Below are 15756 nucleotides of genomic sequence, written 5' to 3'. Positions count from 1 at the left end.
TTCCCAAAGCCTGGTCCTCTACTCTGTGGTTAGACTCTTCGCTGTTTTGATTCTGTGGAAACCAATATATTCCACCATGCCAATAAACCTGGATGAATATAATACTGAATTAATCATTAGAGCCTAATTTTTATTTATGCTAAGAGCCTTTTTTAAATGGGAAAACTGATGAGCATAATTGTAGCAGAATAATTTATGCTGATATGTCTTTGCTGATGTAACATTCCAGGTAGATGTTTTAGTTGAGTGTAATTATTCCATTTCCCTGTATAGACAAATCTTCTATAGATAAATCCCCTTTTATAGTTAACAGTCGAAGCAAATTACATCTCGTAATTACATTTACAGCAGGTTTAAGACACTCTTAGGATGGGCAGGAAACGTAATGGGGCCATAGTGTAATTGAGAGTGCAACCCTTAAAATCCTATTTGTGACAACTATAATCAAATTGTCATCTGCCATAATATTTTCATTTCTTCTCATTCCAAAACAACAAAACGCATTAAGTCTGTTTAAAATAAAATGTTTTGAAGGTCTAGCACCAAAACATGTTTGTTGAATCATACATGCTAAGGAAGTAAATCACAGTTTGTCATATTTAAGCAGAACTGTGCCCAATCTGTAGGTAACATCTTCCAGTGCCAGATACAGCACTGTTGTAATCAGGCATCCTGGGGATTTTGTGATACAAAAGGAAATTTGACTTCATGCTATCAAGGCTAAATTTGGCTCCCCAATGCTTAGAACACTCCTGAAGGCATGGCGTTCCAAACAATTAATCTTGCATAATATTGAATAAATGCGTATAAGACACACTGTCTCAGTTCTTGTAAATCCGTTGTTACTGGCATATTTTTTTCCATAAAAAGATGGTTTTCTATAGTTGGCTGCAATCCTGTTCAAAATCATCTTTGAGCTGTAGAAATACAAAAGACTGTACTTTATTTCCAGTGCGTATTTCCCTCTCTCTCTGGCCATTGTCGGTCCACCCGCACTTCCCCCCCCATGAAAGAAAAAGCCCTTACTCTTAATTTTAGACCGGGGTGTTTGGCAAGCATTTACTTGTCTGCTCTTAACCCTTTTGGTCATTTGAAAACAAAGTCCTGAAGCAGTGTGAAATTAACTTATATGCATAACATTTGAAGTGAAAGGCTATTCACTCCAGTGGGAATCGGCAAATAGATTTGTAGCAGAACAATGTGCTTTTCTGAAAACTCTCGCTTCCATTCAAATGGATTGGATGGGGCCTCCTTGGTGATGCTTACCCACTGCCACCCATTATGACCCTTCAAAATAAACCCACACCAAACCACGCCCAAACAAAACCTGCCTTTTTTTTCTGTGCACTTCCAGCTGGGTGAGATATTTAACCTGATATTACACAGAGTTTCTGCAATTTGCTAGGAGGTGGTTGCATTTCTGCATCGTTCTTCCAGCCAGACTCAGAATCATTGTGTCTCTGGGTGTGCCTCAGCAAAACTGCAGCCAGAGTTACTATTTTCTGTGTGGTATGGAGAAAGCTGCCTGTCCAACTCCTTGTCTGGAAAGCCATGGAAAAGCATCTCTGTAGGCTGTGCAGCAGGCATCATTGACAACAGTTCCAGCAGGACCAAAGAACATGGGCTGCATATTTATGTGTATGCGTCTCCTCGCCCAGCAGTGGACTAGGTGCTCTGATCGTCTGTGAATATGTTTGGGAAGGATTCAGACAGAACTCTACAATGCCCAGAGTTTGGCTTGTCACTGGTAAATTAATGGGTTTAGTAGTGTTGGATACATTTGGGTATTTTTAGGGCAAGGATGCTCTATAACCATGACTGTTATTAACAAATTAGTGAGATTAAGAATTTAGTGAAAAGTTTCAGCTCTTTGCATACAGTATAATTCAAATTTACCTGGGCTGTCATGTCATAGAAAGATCTATCATAGTATTTTGATTCAAATCATAAACAAGCTTAGCCAAGAATAACATATATACAGGCATATTATATATGATATTTTTAAAATCCATTTGCCCAGTACTTTCCTTATTGAAGAAGACACACTTAAAGCTTGTTTCAATCAAAGACTATCCCTTTAAGGAGAAATCTGAGTGACTGACTCCCTCTTCACTGCAAAGTACAATTCAAAAACTGGTTCTCTTGCATACAGAGTGGCCCTGCTCTCACATGTGCAAGAACTTTTATGTGTCTCAGAAAAGCCCCAGAGCTCATGTTTTGGTTTGGGTTTGGTTTTTTTTTTGTTGTTGTTGTTTTTTGGTTGGGTTTTTTTTCCACAAAAGAGTAATGCAGTTACAACATTTTATTCCTTACCCATGGTCAGGAGTACGTATCCAGTCAACAAAGCAACTGAGATTTGTGTTGTCTCAGCCAAGAGATTTTAGACTCCCAGCCAACTAAGTAAATTCCTCATGCATTTCTGACAAAATAATAGGTGAGGAAATGATACAGCTTCCAGTTAGATCTCTCTGGTTGCCACTTACGTCATTGAGAAAGAGGACAGGAAACTTCAGGATCACTCTCACAAGAATATTTGCAAAACAATGCTTCCTCTGTTTTCTTTCTGCTCTGCTTCCCCTTACTGTAGTTTCTAGCTCTCCTGTATGCCTGTTTTCTTGCCTTTCTCTCTCTTTATGTATACTTATATTGAATTGTGATATTTTATATTAATTAGTACAAAACACTCTTGATTTGTATGTGTCTGTATGGACACAGTTTGCTTGTTTTGTACTTTTGTGGTAAAACTACCACGCTCCTTTCTAGGTACAAGCATTAGACAGTTAAGATGAGCAGAAAGAGAGCACAGGAAGGTGAGAGACAGAAAAGTGAAGGAAACAAGTGGAGAAGTGGGGAAAGAGAGACAAGCAAGGGAGGGCTCTTACCGTGAGTACAGTAGTACAGCTGGAAAGAGAGGAAGTAACCCGAAGGACTGTATCTGGATCTATAGCTGGGGAGTAGGTGGTGTAGCAGAGAGAGGATGCTAAATCTCTCTTTTCACGTCACTTCCCTTTGGGCTGCTCCCTAGCCAAAACTATTAGCCAGAAGCCGAGGGTGTAGACACTCCGCTTAGATGCTAATTGGACATCCCTCTCCTGCCCAAGGTAAGTGGCCTCTCTCTAGTGGCCAAAAAGATGCACTCAGGCACACCTCCACACTCTGGCTGATTTCCCTGCCGTAGAGAGAGACACTGACCTGCCACTTCATCCAGCCTCTGTGTGGTATAGTGGTGGAAGAGGGATACTTCTCCGTTAACTCCTGTAAGAGGATTCTTGCTGTCCTGGTAGTTGTTTCTCTCAAGACTAAACAAAATGCAAATAAATCTGCTTTTCTACAGGATCAAAAAGAAGAAAGATGACTTCAGGGAAAAAAAAACCCAAACATATACCAATGAGGTCACATTTTTATAGTTTATACCTATGTTTCACAATGATATTTTCATTTTCCCAATTCACTGACATGATCACAGCCCCAGCAAGAGGTTATTTCTCGATTCAAGGAGAAGGGAGTTTAACATTCATTTTAATAGGGACCTTTATTCATTTTCGATCTCAGCACTGCTACACCAGCTTCACTGAATTATGGGAGAAGAAACAGGTTTAGAATTCCCCAGAGGAACTTGCTGTTTTTTATTCTCAGACTTACTCTCTTCATCTTCTCAACTGCTCCTCCCTTAGTCTTTTCGTTTTCCTTGAAAGTGCTTACTCTTATCCTTAGAAATGAGCGCATCTCAGCGAGATTTTAACTAAAGTAAATGGTGTAATCTTATGACTTGACTATTCTTCTTTTCCACTGTCTTTTCCTCAGCAAGTTGTTTGTTAAATGCATCAGGTTTTACACAGTACAATGAGCAGAATGCACAAACCCAAAGATCATGCCTGCCTGTGTCTTAGGGATACTGCTTGGATATGCAATATATGAAAGATGCATCAGGGTAAAGATGCAAGATAACTGCAGTAACATGTTATATTCCTGCTGCTTACGTCACCATTTGTACTTGAAACCATATTAACTTCTGCAAATTAAAAAAAAAAACAGCGTAAGCTTGAAACATGCCGTGGTTCACTAAGAAAAGATCTCCTTATTATTCCTGTAGGTTTCTGCTACATTACAGTTTCTATTATTGCATTTTTTAATATCTTTAAAAATTTTTGTCAGCCTGAAACTAAATGAAGGTTTCAGTCTCTAGGATTTTTGAGCACATTTTAAGTCACTTACAGAATAAGGCTTTTAAAACTTTGAGTGGCAAAGAAGAATGCATATTAATTTTAGACCACTGTTTTTATATTTTTACGTGTATAATTGAATTCAGAATTTGCCCTTCTACTTTTCGCCTGAAAAGGGTAGCCAAGAATGCACCTACATGCTTTTGATCCTTTGAAAAAAATTTTGTAAACTGCAGGAACCTTATTAAACATTAAAACCAAATCTTTGTGCACAAAGAGTGCTTCATTTCTATACAGCTTTTTAATAGGTGCTGTTAGAAGCATACAGAAAACCTGTAAAGTTCTGTCTTAACCTGAGCATTCATTGCCCTGTGCCAAGGTGTGTTTTTATATGAAGAGAAATACACTGATGCACATGGAAAGCGTTACTGAAGTTGAAGTCTTCATCTATGTAAACACCTTTCACTACTTCAACTATTACCATATACAAGAGAAAGCTGCATTTATAAAGAAATGAATACCCTTACTCCTCTAAGGAAAAAGAGTGCTGTTATTGATAATAACTATATTGAAATTGCAATTATGTAACTGTTTTACCTAGAAATAACCTCATGATCAAAATTGTTACATAACAAGGAAAGAATCTGTGTAGATTAAGGGCACATGAATAGTGGATTTTATTTTACTTTGATCTTCCGGCCAAAATATTGGAAAAATGTAATTTCATTTGTGCCAAAAAAAAATATATAAGTATTGCTCGGTTTTTGGCTTTTATAAATATTTCTGACCCCTTCAAATTAGGTCAGCTTTTAAACAAAAGCATAATTTAAAATGTGAGGTATCAATGTTTCATTTTGGAAATATTTCCTGTTTCGTTGTTTCAGTCCTCCAGAATGAGACTCTCTGCTATTTGCTGGAAACTGTCTCAAACTCACAGATGTTTTTAGATTCTGCAGAAACGAAGTTTGGAGTAATATTATTTTTGTTGGGGTGGAGGGGAGTGAGGGTACACCTTATTTAAGGGTTCACAGGGCCTGAGAATTTTTCCCCCTAATTTATAGTAATCCCCTCAGAGAGGATTAAGTAATCCAAAAACAGGCCACCCTGCAATGGAAATACAAAAGTCCTCTTTTCATCTTACATAAAACAAATCAATTTAAAGGAGTATTTTATGTGACATATACAATACTGAAACACCTGTCACTCTTCCAATGTCATCCTTTAGCAGACACAGTCAAGGAAGAATAGAGGCTTAACTGGTAAATCACACGTGTAACTTGGAGTAGAACCCAATTAAAAGAAAGAGAACTTGCTCTCTGTTGCATGTACGTGTAAGTACCTTGAGAAGCAAAGGCTGTAAAATATTTTTCTCCTACCCACAAACTCACACTTGCTAAAGTAAAAAACTCACACTTGCTAAAGTAAAATTACTTGCATCCTCAATACTATCCTTACACAGCAAGCTCTAAGGCCTAATTATATATTTAATTATCTATTTTTTGTCAGCTCATTTACATCCAAATGCATTCAACAACACATCATCTGGGATCAATTCTTCAACAGAGATTTTATAATAGTTTCTATATAATGTGCTTTGGTATATCCACCCCGTTCCCACCCCTGAGCATATGGTGTCTCTTTTTTTAATACATCTGAATTAGAGAAAAGTACCAGCATTAAATAGGAACCTCTTGGCTTTTGACTGTTGCCAATCCTAGAGTTGCTTGCAAATGTTTTATATATCAGTATTACTTCTGTACTACAAGTGTTTTGTTAACATCTGCCCTGCAGCAGATGATAATTTTTATTTGCTGATTTATTAATGTATCTATATTTTGGTGTGAAAACATAGTTGTAACTCTTGGGCTTTAATCTGTGGAAGGAATAGAGCAGAATGAAACACAGGCAGTCACGCTTTGCACTTGGAAGGAACAATGCCATTATTTCTTTGTTTTCTGTGGTAATCCTAGGTCTAATAGGTAGAAGAATAAATTGAGGTCTTTGTTCTCCCTCCCTCAACAAAAAAGCCATGCTTTCTCTCACATACATTGTCTATCAAATGTTGTTTAAGGATCTTCTTGCACCAGCTGCTATCCTGTTTCACTTTTTGCTTCGGCTAAGCTCTATAAACAACTTGATGAGCATAAAGAATGATGCCAACCTGCCAAATCCTGTTTTTCGGATTTTTCTCTTGGAGTTGCCCAGTCGTGAACCATCACAATGGTGGCTGTATTCACTTTTGGGGCATTGAAAGCTGTCAGGCCCATTATCACATGCTTCAGCAGGGCTATAAGCAAGCTTGTGGAACTGCATGATTTCTCTGCTAGTCTCTTTATTTGTTACCTGTTTATAGCTACATGAACACAAAAAGTTAATATTTATAATTTGGTGGTGTAAATGACTTCACATGGTCCAGGAAGGGCAACATCCAGTTCATGAGCTGCATTTTCAGAGAAGACTCCACATTTCGGCTCTAGATTTCTGCTGTTAGCCTTGTGTAGGCTGGAGATTTAAATTAATCATTTCAAGCTAAAATGTCCATATTATGTTAGTTTTAGAGCTTCTTTAATCTAAAAGTTGTATTTTTCCTCTGCTTGCAATCAGTTGAATGAAAGTCACAATAAAAAAAATAGGAAATACAGAGAAATAACATAGTCCTGATTATTCTTAACTCCTGCTAGCTCATATCTGACTCTTTTGAGCATTTAAGAAAACGATGGTTTTCCACAAGCTGAATAATGGTACAATGCTTTATTTAGAAAGATTTTACCAGCATGGAGTTTAACTAAACTCCATAAATAGTTAAGGTTATACAAGCAGTTATTCTAACAGATTTTTTCAAGGAGAGGGAGTGTTCAAGAATAAATGCCGACATAAAAATTAGCCCCCCAAACTATGTAGAATTTCAATAAGGAAGCAAGAGCATTTTCACCAGGATAGCAAATAGTCACGCTTCAATAGCACAAAATGTATCACAAATTATTGTCAAATTTTCCATGGATCCTTGGCTGACATTCATCTAAAATACTCAGTCGAAACTCTGACAGCCATTTTTAGCTGCATCTTGTGTTGGTAATATCACTTCAGTTTCCCATACGAAGCCTTCATCAAGGTCATATGCTCTTAGAAAGACAGATGAATAAAAAAGCTTCTCCAAAATCAGAATTACTTATATTCTTATTGTTAATATTAATAATCTTATAAATAAGGAAGGAAACCAGCTTATGTGAGACAAACAATTTCACTTGTAAAAGGATGTGAATGCTGCATAAGAACTGGGGTCTTGGCATTCTGGTATGTTGTATGAGAAGAAAAGGTGATTTTGGTGATGTCGCTGCCTGTTCGGTTGACAAAGAAAAGACTTTGCACTCTCTCATATGTGTGGAAAATAGTATAAATTATGTACTCCGCAGCTCCTTTCCAGGAGGAGAAAAGCTGTAGTCCTTAATTTCAGTGCATTACAGGCAGCAGTTTATGCCATTAAATCTTTCTATGTCCCTGACCAGTAATACATAAGTATGTATTTTAAGAGTTAAGGACTCAGAGGCAGAAGACATACAGTAATTTATGGTTTTCTAGTTAAATGTTACTAGAGGAACATTTCTTGTTTTATAAGCAAACTAGAATTATTTTTGTATCCCAGTCATCACTGTAATTTGTAGCATATATCTACCTGTCTATGGATATATTTATCTAAATAGGTGTATTAGATGCAACTTGTCTTCTGAGCGACCTGATCCTTCAAAGACTTACGCATATACTTTATTTTACATGGCTGATGTGACCAAAGCAATATCCCTGATACATGTAGAGTTCAGTGAGTGAACTTTAGCAATATAGAAGCCCTAATCTGACTTGATTACAGTGAGTTGGGAAATTTCATCAAAACTATTTTTTAATCAGAAGACGTAAGTGAATTTAAATCAGACTTACTCACAAGACACTATCAGCCGTTTAAAAAAGAGCTGGAATTTCTGGTGCGAGTGAGAAGACTGAAAATTAGCTGAAACATTTAAAACCCTCTTTACTGAATTATGTTTACTGCATTGCATATCTTTGATAGGGAAGATGGCATAAGGACTGGTAAGGAAAAAAGTCACCAAAATGCTGATATCCAATTGGAGACCCAAATGCAGAATCTAACTCAGGCAAGAGAGGAACCTCAACTTGGAGGATGAAGAGATGTTTTGTGTGAGGTGCTGGAAGGCCTCATTTTAGATATATCTATAGAGCACTTACTACTGTTAAGTGTAGATGGCTCGGAAAACGCCTACTGGATTACTTTCATGAAACAGAAATACTGTTTCTTATTCAGCTGTCATGACTGTGTCTATTGTTCCTGCTCCATTTTACAGTGAATAATTTTACATCCTTTATTGTTATAACAGCAGGGATGGATAATTTTTTTTTTCCAATTACTGAAAAAGTCACTAAAAGTATGGTTCTAAAGTGACCAAAATTGTTCACACCAATGAGAGTAATTTGGCAAATAATTACGACTGAAAAAATATGGAAGCAGTATAAAAAGACCTGAAATGTTTCATTTCAGAAACACCAACTGCTTATTTTGACATTTTTAAATGAATCATTTTGGCTTTTCTTTTCAAACAACATTTTTCATTGACGAGTGGTCTGTGTTTTTTAAAGACAAAATAATTAGAGGTACCTAATCTGAGAACAAAATGCAACATTTTAATGAAAAATACACAGAAAAAGTCCATTTAGATTCCAGCGTAGCATAAGATTCTTTCACCTTATTTTTATTGTAATTATTTAACTAAAAAGAATCATAATTTATTTTGCTGCATTAGTAATGACTGTTGATGTCAATAACTCGGTGTATGCACATCAATTTAGATCTGGTTACATTTTGGATGGAAAACCCCATATAACTGTGTCACAATGAGATTAATATTGGGTTTTTGTGTTCTCAGGTAACACAATGAAGTGAAGGTGGCTACAGCACTTGTAAATGCGTGATTAACTTAACTAGGTTCTGAGAACCTGGGCTCTGAAGAGGCCTGGCTTAATTCACTCCATCTTTTTAAAGAGCTACAGGGTATTATGAGGCAGCTTTGCAGGGAAAATCTGTAAGGACCTCATCAGGAGCCCACAGAGCTCATTGGAAGACTGGATTAAGTACCTCCTGTATAGATAGATATAAGGAAAGGAGTGGGCTTGCTTTATTTCCACAAGTCTTACAGGTCTGCTGAAATAGCAGAATGGGACAACTACAGGAGCAGAAAGCTTGTTGCACTCACAAGTGGATATCTGGAAGACATATTTGAAACACACCAGAGCTCCACTTCAGAGCTTTGGCATGGAAGTGCAACATGCATACCTCATAAATTGGGCAAAGAAAAGTTAAGATGCATGGCACGATTCCAGAGTGTACAAGTGTTAACTATTAAAGAAGCTGTGCTGATGCAAAAGAAAAAGAAAGGATTTAGACCATGTTCTTTCATTTATTTTTTTCTGAACTGATGTAAAGCTGATCCAGTGAAACCCCACCAAGCGTCTGTTGGCTCCTGCTTGCAGCACAGAAATCCTCAGTACAAATTTCTCCCCATGAAATGTTGAGGTCTCTGTTCCAACATAAAAGCCACCACACTGCAAAGTTTAAACCTTTTCTCATATATTACAGCAAAAATATAATGATTTCGTAAATGCTTATGCAAGTACCTCTGTAAGTTGAAATGGCTTTATATCCCCTTGGGTTATCACTAGTGAATTAAAGTTTGCATGTGCCAACTTTTTTACATTTGTGTGAAAGGAAAACAGAGGGGAAAACTGAGGGGATTAGTCTTAATACCTTGGAGCTAAATAAATATTTACTAAGTTTGATTCTGCCATCGTTTCATGGCCAATGCTAAGCACAAGGTGACTGCAGGACTGCTGAAAATATACAAACAACATTAATCTGCTGTTTTTTTCCCCCATTTTGAAATGTATCATAGAATCCAATTTCATGGCCCCTTTGATTTTATATGTTTCCCTTCCCAGGTGAAATAGCCTTTTTTTGTCACTTGTGACACTTTCATTTCTCATATGTTTCTAAAATATAGTGCTTAGTTTCCCTGCTTAGATATGCCTTTATGCAAAAGTATGGCAGAGATTTACTGCTGCTGCAGCTACTTCTTTACTCTAACAGGCAGCCAGCTATTTTCTACAAAATCCTTCCTGTTACAGGATTCCAGACTACCCGTAGATCACTTCAAACAAGAATGTGAACATTCAAAACCAGCTCTTCTGGTAGCAAAAAGAACTTCTTTGCTGCTCTTTGTATAAAATTTAGCTGGCAGTTAATCAGATTCATTCAGAGTAGACAACTATTGATATTAAAACATCTATGTAGCTGGAAATGTGTAACTTTCTGATATTTTATATGAGTAAAATTCACTGGACTAACTTAAAAAAAGTATAGAACAATGATTTTTGCACTATTCAGCTCCATGTAGGGTTACTGTAATTCACAGAATTTGCAGCTGTAGCTGGGGATGATAAATTCATATGTTCTAAAGTGTAGCACCTTCTATGGACCAGCTTCGGATTTTTGCAAATGAAATACATTTATGCCTCTCTCCTTTTGGCTCCAGACCATTTCCACAGTCAGCTGAAGGCCTTAGACACTATCCTTGGATTAATTAATGGATGGTGCCTCAGCAACACAACAGATCCGGTTTCAGCTTTTGAATGGTTTATACAGCTTCTTCCTCCTGGGGCAAAACAGAGCACAGAGCTAGAAAAATTGTGCTTGCCCACCTATCGACTGCATCCCTGCGGCGTATCCATCTGCCAGTAAGAAACCTTGCAGAGGTGCTTGGCAATGCATATGCATCTTAATGGCTGGGCTCCTTTTGGGATATTATGACAGCCTCCCTTGAAAGTAGATTACATGGCTTCATTCAAGTCATGTAACAGGTGATAACTTCTCAAAAATTTTAGTAGTGTAGCGAGTTGTGTCTCCTTCAACATAACCCTCCAGGAAAAAAAAAATCTCAACAGGATAAGAAAAACCCTACTAAAGCTGCTAAATTGTCACCTGGATTGTACGTAAAGACTCCAAGGCTCAGGGTGACACCATGGACACCTGGAGGAAGTGTCTTGTACAAGGCATTCTTCGATTTAAAAATCTGATGAAAAGTCAATTAATTATTGCTAGTCTGGATTTCTTTCATAGACAGCAGGGATGCAAAGGCATTTCTGTGATTTGATTCATCTCATCCTAAAGTGGGGTAGATGAACATACACTTAAAAATGTCTCCTTCTCACTGTGAACAATTAGAAAGCCTGAGCTAAGTGGCTTAGGTATAGGCATTTGCATTATAGGGATATAAATGAGGGAAAGAGAAGTCCAGAACTTACAAATATATTTTGGACTAAGACTCATGATAATTTAGACAAGTCATATGAAGTTTATATCTTTTTCTAATGAACTAAGTATGCATTTTGTATGCAGCCTTTATGTGACTAAAGAAAAGCTTGGTGCCCTCTGCACAGATGTGGAAAGGATATTGAAAAGTGTGTGAGTATACTTGAACAGAAATCTAGCAAAGTGCCTTGTAAGTTAAAGGGAAGATGTATTGCACACTCTTTGACTAACTATGTTACAATCTTCTTTGGTCACTATTAGGTACATGCATTGTTGACTGTGCTGTAATGCCAGTTGTGGGCCCCAAGGATGTAACCAACCCAGACTCAGAACAGCTGCAAAAGGGAAAGTGCAGGATTTCATTGCATCTGGTTCCCAGCTTCTAATCTTTGAGCAACTCCGTAGTGGAGTACCAACTCGACTGATTGCCAGAAGTGACTCCTGTGTTCTCAGGTGCATGTGCAATGCTTTAACCCTACTTTTCTGAAGCTCTGGATTTGATTACTTATTTCCACTTAACTGAAGTTAGATTCCTGTCAATTTTTTCTCTTATTTTGCTCTCCCTTTAGACCATATATGCCATTAGTATCCAGCGAGGCTATTAAGACCAACAGTTTCATGGACTACACAAGAGCTGGCTGTTGAAGCCTGATGTTGACACCTCGGAGGCTCTAATAACTACCAGTCTTCTTTCCATGCTGAGGTTTCCTCTGACGTGAATCCCAAATATAACTATGTATATGCAGCTTTTAAAATGACACAACTTCATGGGTGTCAGGCTCACTGTGTATCTTCAGATGTTGGTAAAATGGTGTGTGATGTTGCTATTCTCTCCGTGTGTATGAGGAAATAATCATACATGTGTACAAATTCATGTCTAAAATCACACTTCCTTGAAATTTGTCCTTAGCTAATTATAAAAATGGTGCAACAAACCCGTTTTCCACTCTAAACTTTCTCCTTTCAGAGGCATCCATCTCAAATGTGAAATCTGGATGGTCTTTTCTCTGTTTTCTGGCACCTCACTAGGGAAATATTTTACAAAACATACCCCTATATTTTGATCTACATGACAAACCATTTAGTTCCGCTGGAGGATGAAATTCATAAGAGATTAGCATTTTGGAGACCTATGCACATTGACATACAATTGCAGTAACATTTTATTGACCTGCTACTGATTCTGTCCTAGTACCAGACAAAAACTTCTGGCATGACACTGAGTTGTAGTTCCTGAACCTGAGCTATGTAACACTTGTCAGGATATTATGAAAATTTTGTATCCATATCAAACAGTAGTGATTCAGTATTGAATGACTTTACTGACTGTTTTAACATCTTTTCTGGATTTGCTGAAAGGGAATATTTTCCCATTTTACCACAATTAAGATTTATATTGAGATGAACAATGTTATGGCTTAATATTTTGATAAACTGCAGCCATCTTCTGTTGAAGAACTAACTACAAAAGAGAATAGCAAAAAGCAAAATAATAGTTTAAAAACATGTCAACAAGAAAAAATGATGATGTTTCACAGGTGTCTAGTTTCCCAGTGGTCATCTTCTAAGTTATAAGATCAGCTTCACAGAGTTGAAACTATGGTGTTGGAAAGGGTGTCATGGTTGAGATATTTTAAAGCAGGTAGTGAAAACTAAAAACCCACTGGCAAATTTGAGAAGACTTAATGGAAAGAATTATTTTTCTAAAATAGTATTTGACCAGAATATTGATATTTGTGCTTATAATTAATTTATTAGGTACTTATATGTTCACTGGTGACCAGAAGCTTGGGTTCTTTGGATAGGTTTGTCTGGAGAGTATGGCAACTTAAGACCTCCTGTTACCATGATTGAAAGTTAATTGAATACTGGCTCAGAATGACATCTTAGCTGAGTTTTTATAGCTACTTTTTATGTCCTATTACTACTTATGGTCACTGCTTACTCTGAAACCTAAAAGGTAATCCCGAGAAAAAACAGAGAGGGAATACTGATGTTTAAACAGATGCCACATTCTGCCTAGAATTCATGCTAAATAACTATCACGATGAGGTATATTAAAATCCTTCTGTTACGTGCATTATCTGACAAGCTTATTTTCATCAATACAATTTGGGTCATTATTTCTCATGCATAGCAGCTAAAATATTTATTATTTTATTGATATTCATTAAAAAACTCCTGAATTTTAAAAATTATTTCTTACTATACAGAATTGCAAAGTTCTACACAGTGATGATAAATGAAAATAAGAAAGTGTTTTAATCCGAATTGTTACGGAGAATACCTATGTCGAAACTGTAAGTCACATTTATGTTTCTCATGGTAACATAGTATGTGGCCATTTACAAAATTACGACTTTGAAAATGAAATTCAGTGTCTAGTATGGCTTAATGCTGATATGTATGAGATACTGAATTGCAGTTCAATCATTATGTTCATTTCGCAATTGTGCTAAAAAACTAGACCTATAAAGCCATTGCCGACATCAGACACAGTGTTAGAGTTAATCTTGATATTTATCATACCTCCGAAACCACATTGATATAATTTTGAAGCCATGTCAATAATAAACTAAAATATTTTTTGTCAATAAAAAATAATCATCTTTATCTTGGATATTTTAAGTTCTATCCAGGCTGTAATTTACATTGCTATCACCATCATTTATATCACAGTTCTGTCCAGGACTTCAGAATAAGTCCACTCAAGCACTCTGTAGAAAAACACTTCATTATCTTGCCATTCACTGAGATCCAGGAAATGTACAAAGCAGCTCATGTGTGCAGCACAAATAATATTTTCAGTATTTCCTGTGGTATGGAAGCATTTGAGTTTGTAGCAGGTTACCTTATCCAGCCGTGCCGGCAGGGAAGATGGGGTGCCCAACACCCAAGGGCCAGAACAGAGACAAAGCTTAAGATTCCATTATTTAAAACTCTCTTATGAGCCATAAATTTGGGAACCTGGCAAATGTTGGGGAGATCTAGGGCTTCAGCCCTACAATAGACCATATTTTTTAAGCACTCCTTCAACTCAATACAGTCACGGAGAAGACACTATCACACACACACATTATAGATTACCTTTTGAAATATGTTGCCGAACTGGTGCCTATGGAAAGTATGCCTCTTAGGCAAGTTCCTTGCAAGATGAAAATCACTCCTGTTCACCATTCAGTTTAATGTCACTGGATTTTTTGATGAAACTTCCTTTTCTGCTTTTCTGTGAGAATTCGGGGGGAGCACAAAGTGACTCAGTATAAGAAGAAGTACAAGTAAAAGGGCATAAGAAAAAAAAAATCAGGTTTAAGCTTTCCTGTGCTAAAAGTCAAGGGAAGGGAGGCTGCACATACATACATACTTACATTTATTTCTGCAGATCATGTTGACATAATTTGAGATTTCAGTTTCACCTAGTAACATTTGTATATAATTCTCAATTTTTCCAGTATCCATGTACTGTTTAATAATACCATGCTGATTTGTGCTAGGTCTCTGTGTTATGTGTCACTTCATTACATGTTACTCAAAAATGACTGACCAATGTTTGCATTCCCATGACTGAAATAGCTGTGGAATCTGCATGCAGGCTTCTCATTGTCTTTGCTTGTTTCTGTCTTCTCAGACTCCTAGTAAAGGAGGCTTTTATAAACTTCTCATTGTTTCCTCTGTGCCTGTACAGCATTGTACAATATTACTTAAGAATTACAGACGTTTTAGTGAATGCATATGTACAGACCTCTAGGAATTTCTGATCTTTGTCTTCTGTTGCAATTTGAGCTTGTACAAGTTTGACATGTGAACTGTGCAAAATCTTTTCTGAGCTTTTTTTAAGCTCTGGTTTTGTCCATGGGAATGCATGGCATTTTATTACTTCAGATGTGAAGACATTTGTTATAACAAGGACAGAAAAGCAGAAACTAAGAGCTTGGTGAAAGAATGTTGGTTAAGACAAATAACTAGCTTAGACTGATCTCCTTCACTTCTATCAATCTTGAGCATCAAACAGATTGTAAGAAAAAGTTTATGAATAGAAAACAAACACTAAAATAATAAAAAGTGTCTTTTCAGATACACAGTAAGGTCTGCTGTGTTTTATTGATACTATGTTTGGTCATTCCAGTAAACTTCATCTTGTTACTCAAAGTGATTTAATCAATTGCTAAATGTAATTAAGTCATCTCTGGACAAATGTTTTTCTTTCTTGTATGACTGTGA

General features: G+C 36.8%; 1 protein-coding gene across 1 annotated transcript in view; it reads right to left on the bottom strand.

Annotated features, from left to right (window-relative positions):
• The window catches only part of NECTIN3 (nectin cell adhesion molecule 3), a 221015-nt gene that overhangs the window by 70160 nt on the left and 135099 nt on the right, over positions 1 to 15756 (bottom strand). The window contains exon 2 of the mRNA XM_069852476.1: positions 6325 to 6516. Within this exon, the coding sequence (XP_069708577.1) occupies positions 6325 to 6516 (192 nt within the window). The remainder of the gene's footprint in view (positions 1 to 6324; positions 6517 to 15756) is intronic.

Source organism: Phaenicophaeus curvirostris, chromosome 1 (assembly GCF_032191515.1).
Source record: "Phaenicophaeus curvirostris isolate KB17595 chromosome 1, BPBGC_Pcur_1.0, whole genome shotgun sequence".
NCBI lineage: Eukaryota > Metazoa > Chordata > Aves > Cuculiformes > Cuculidae > Phaenicophaeus > Phaenicophaeus curvirostris.
This window is presented reverse-complemented; position numbering and strand designations above follow the sequence as displayed.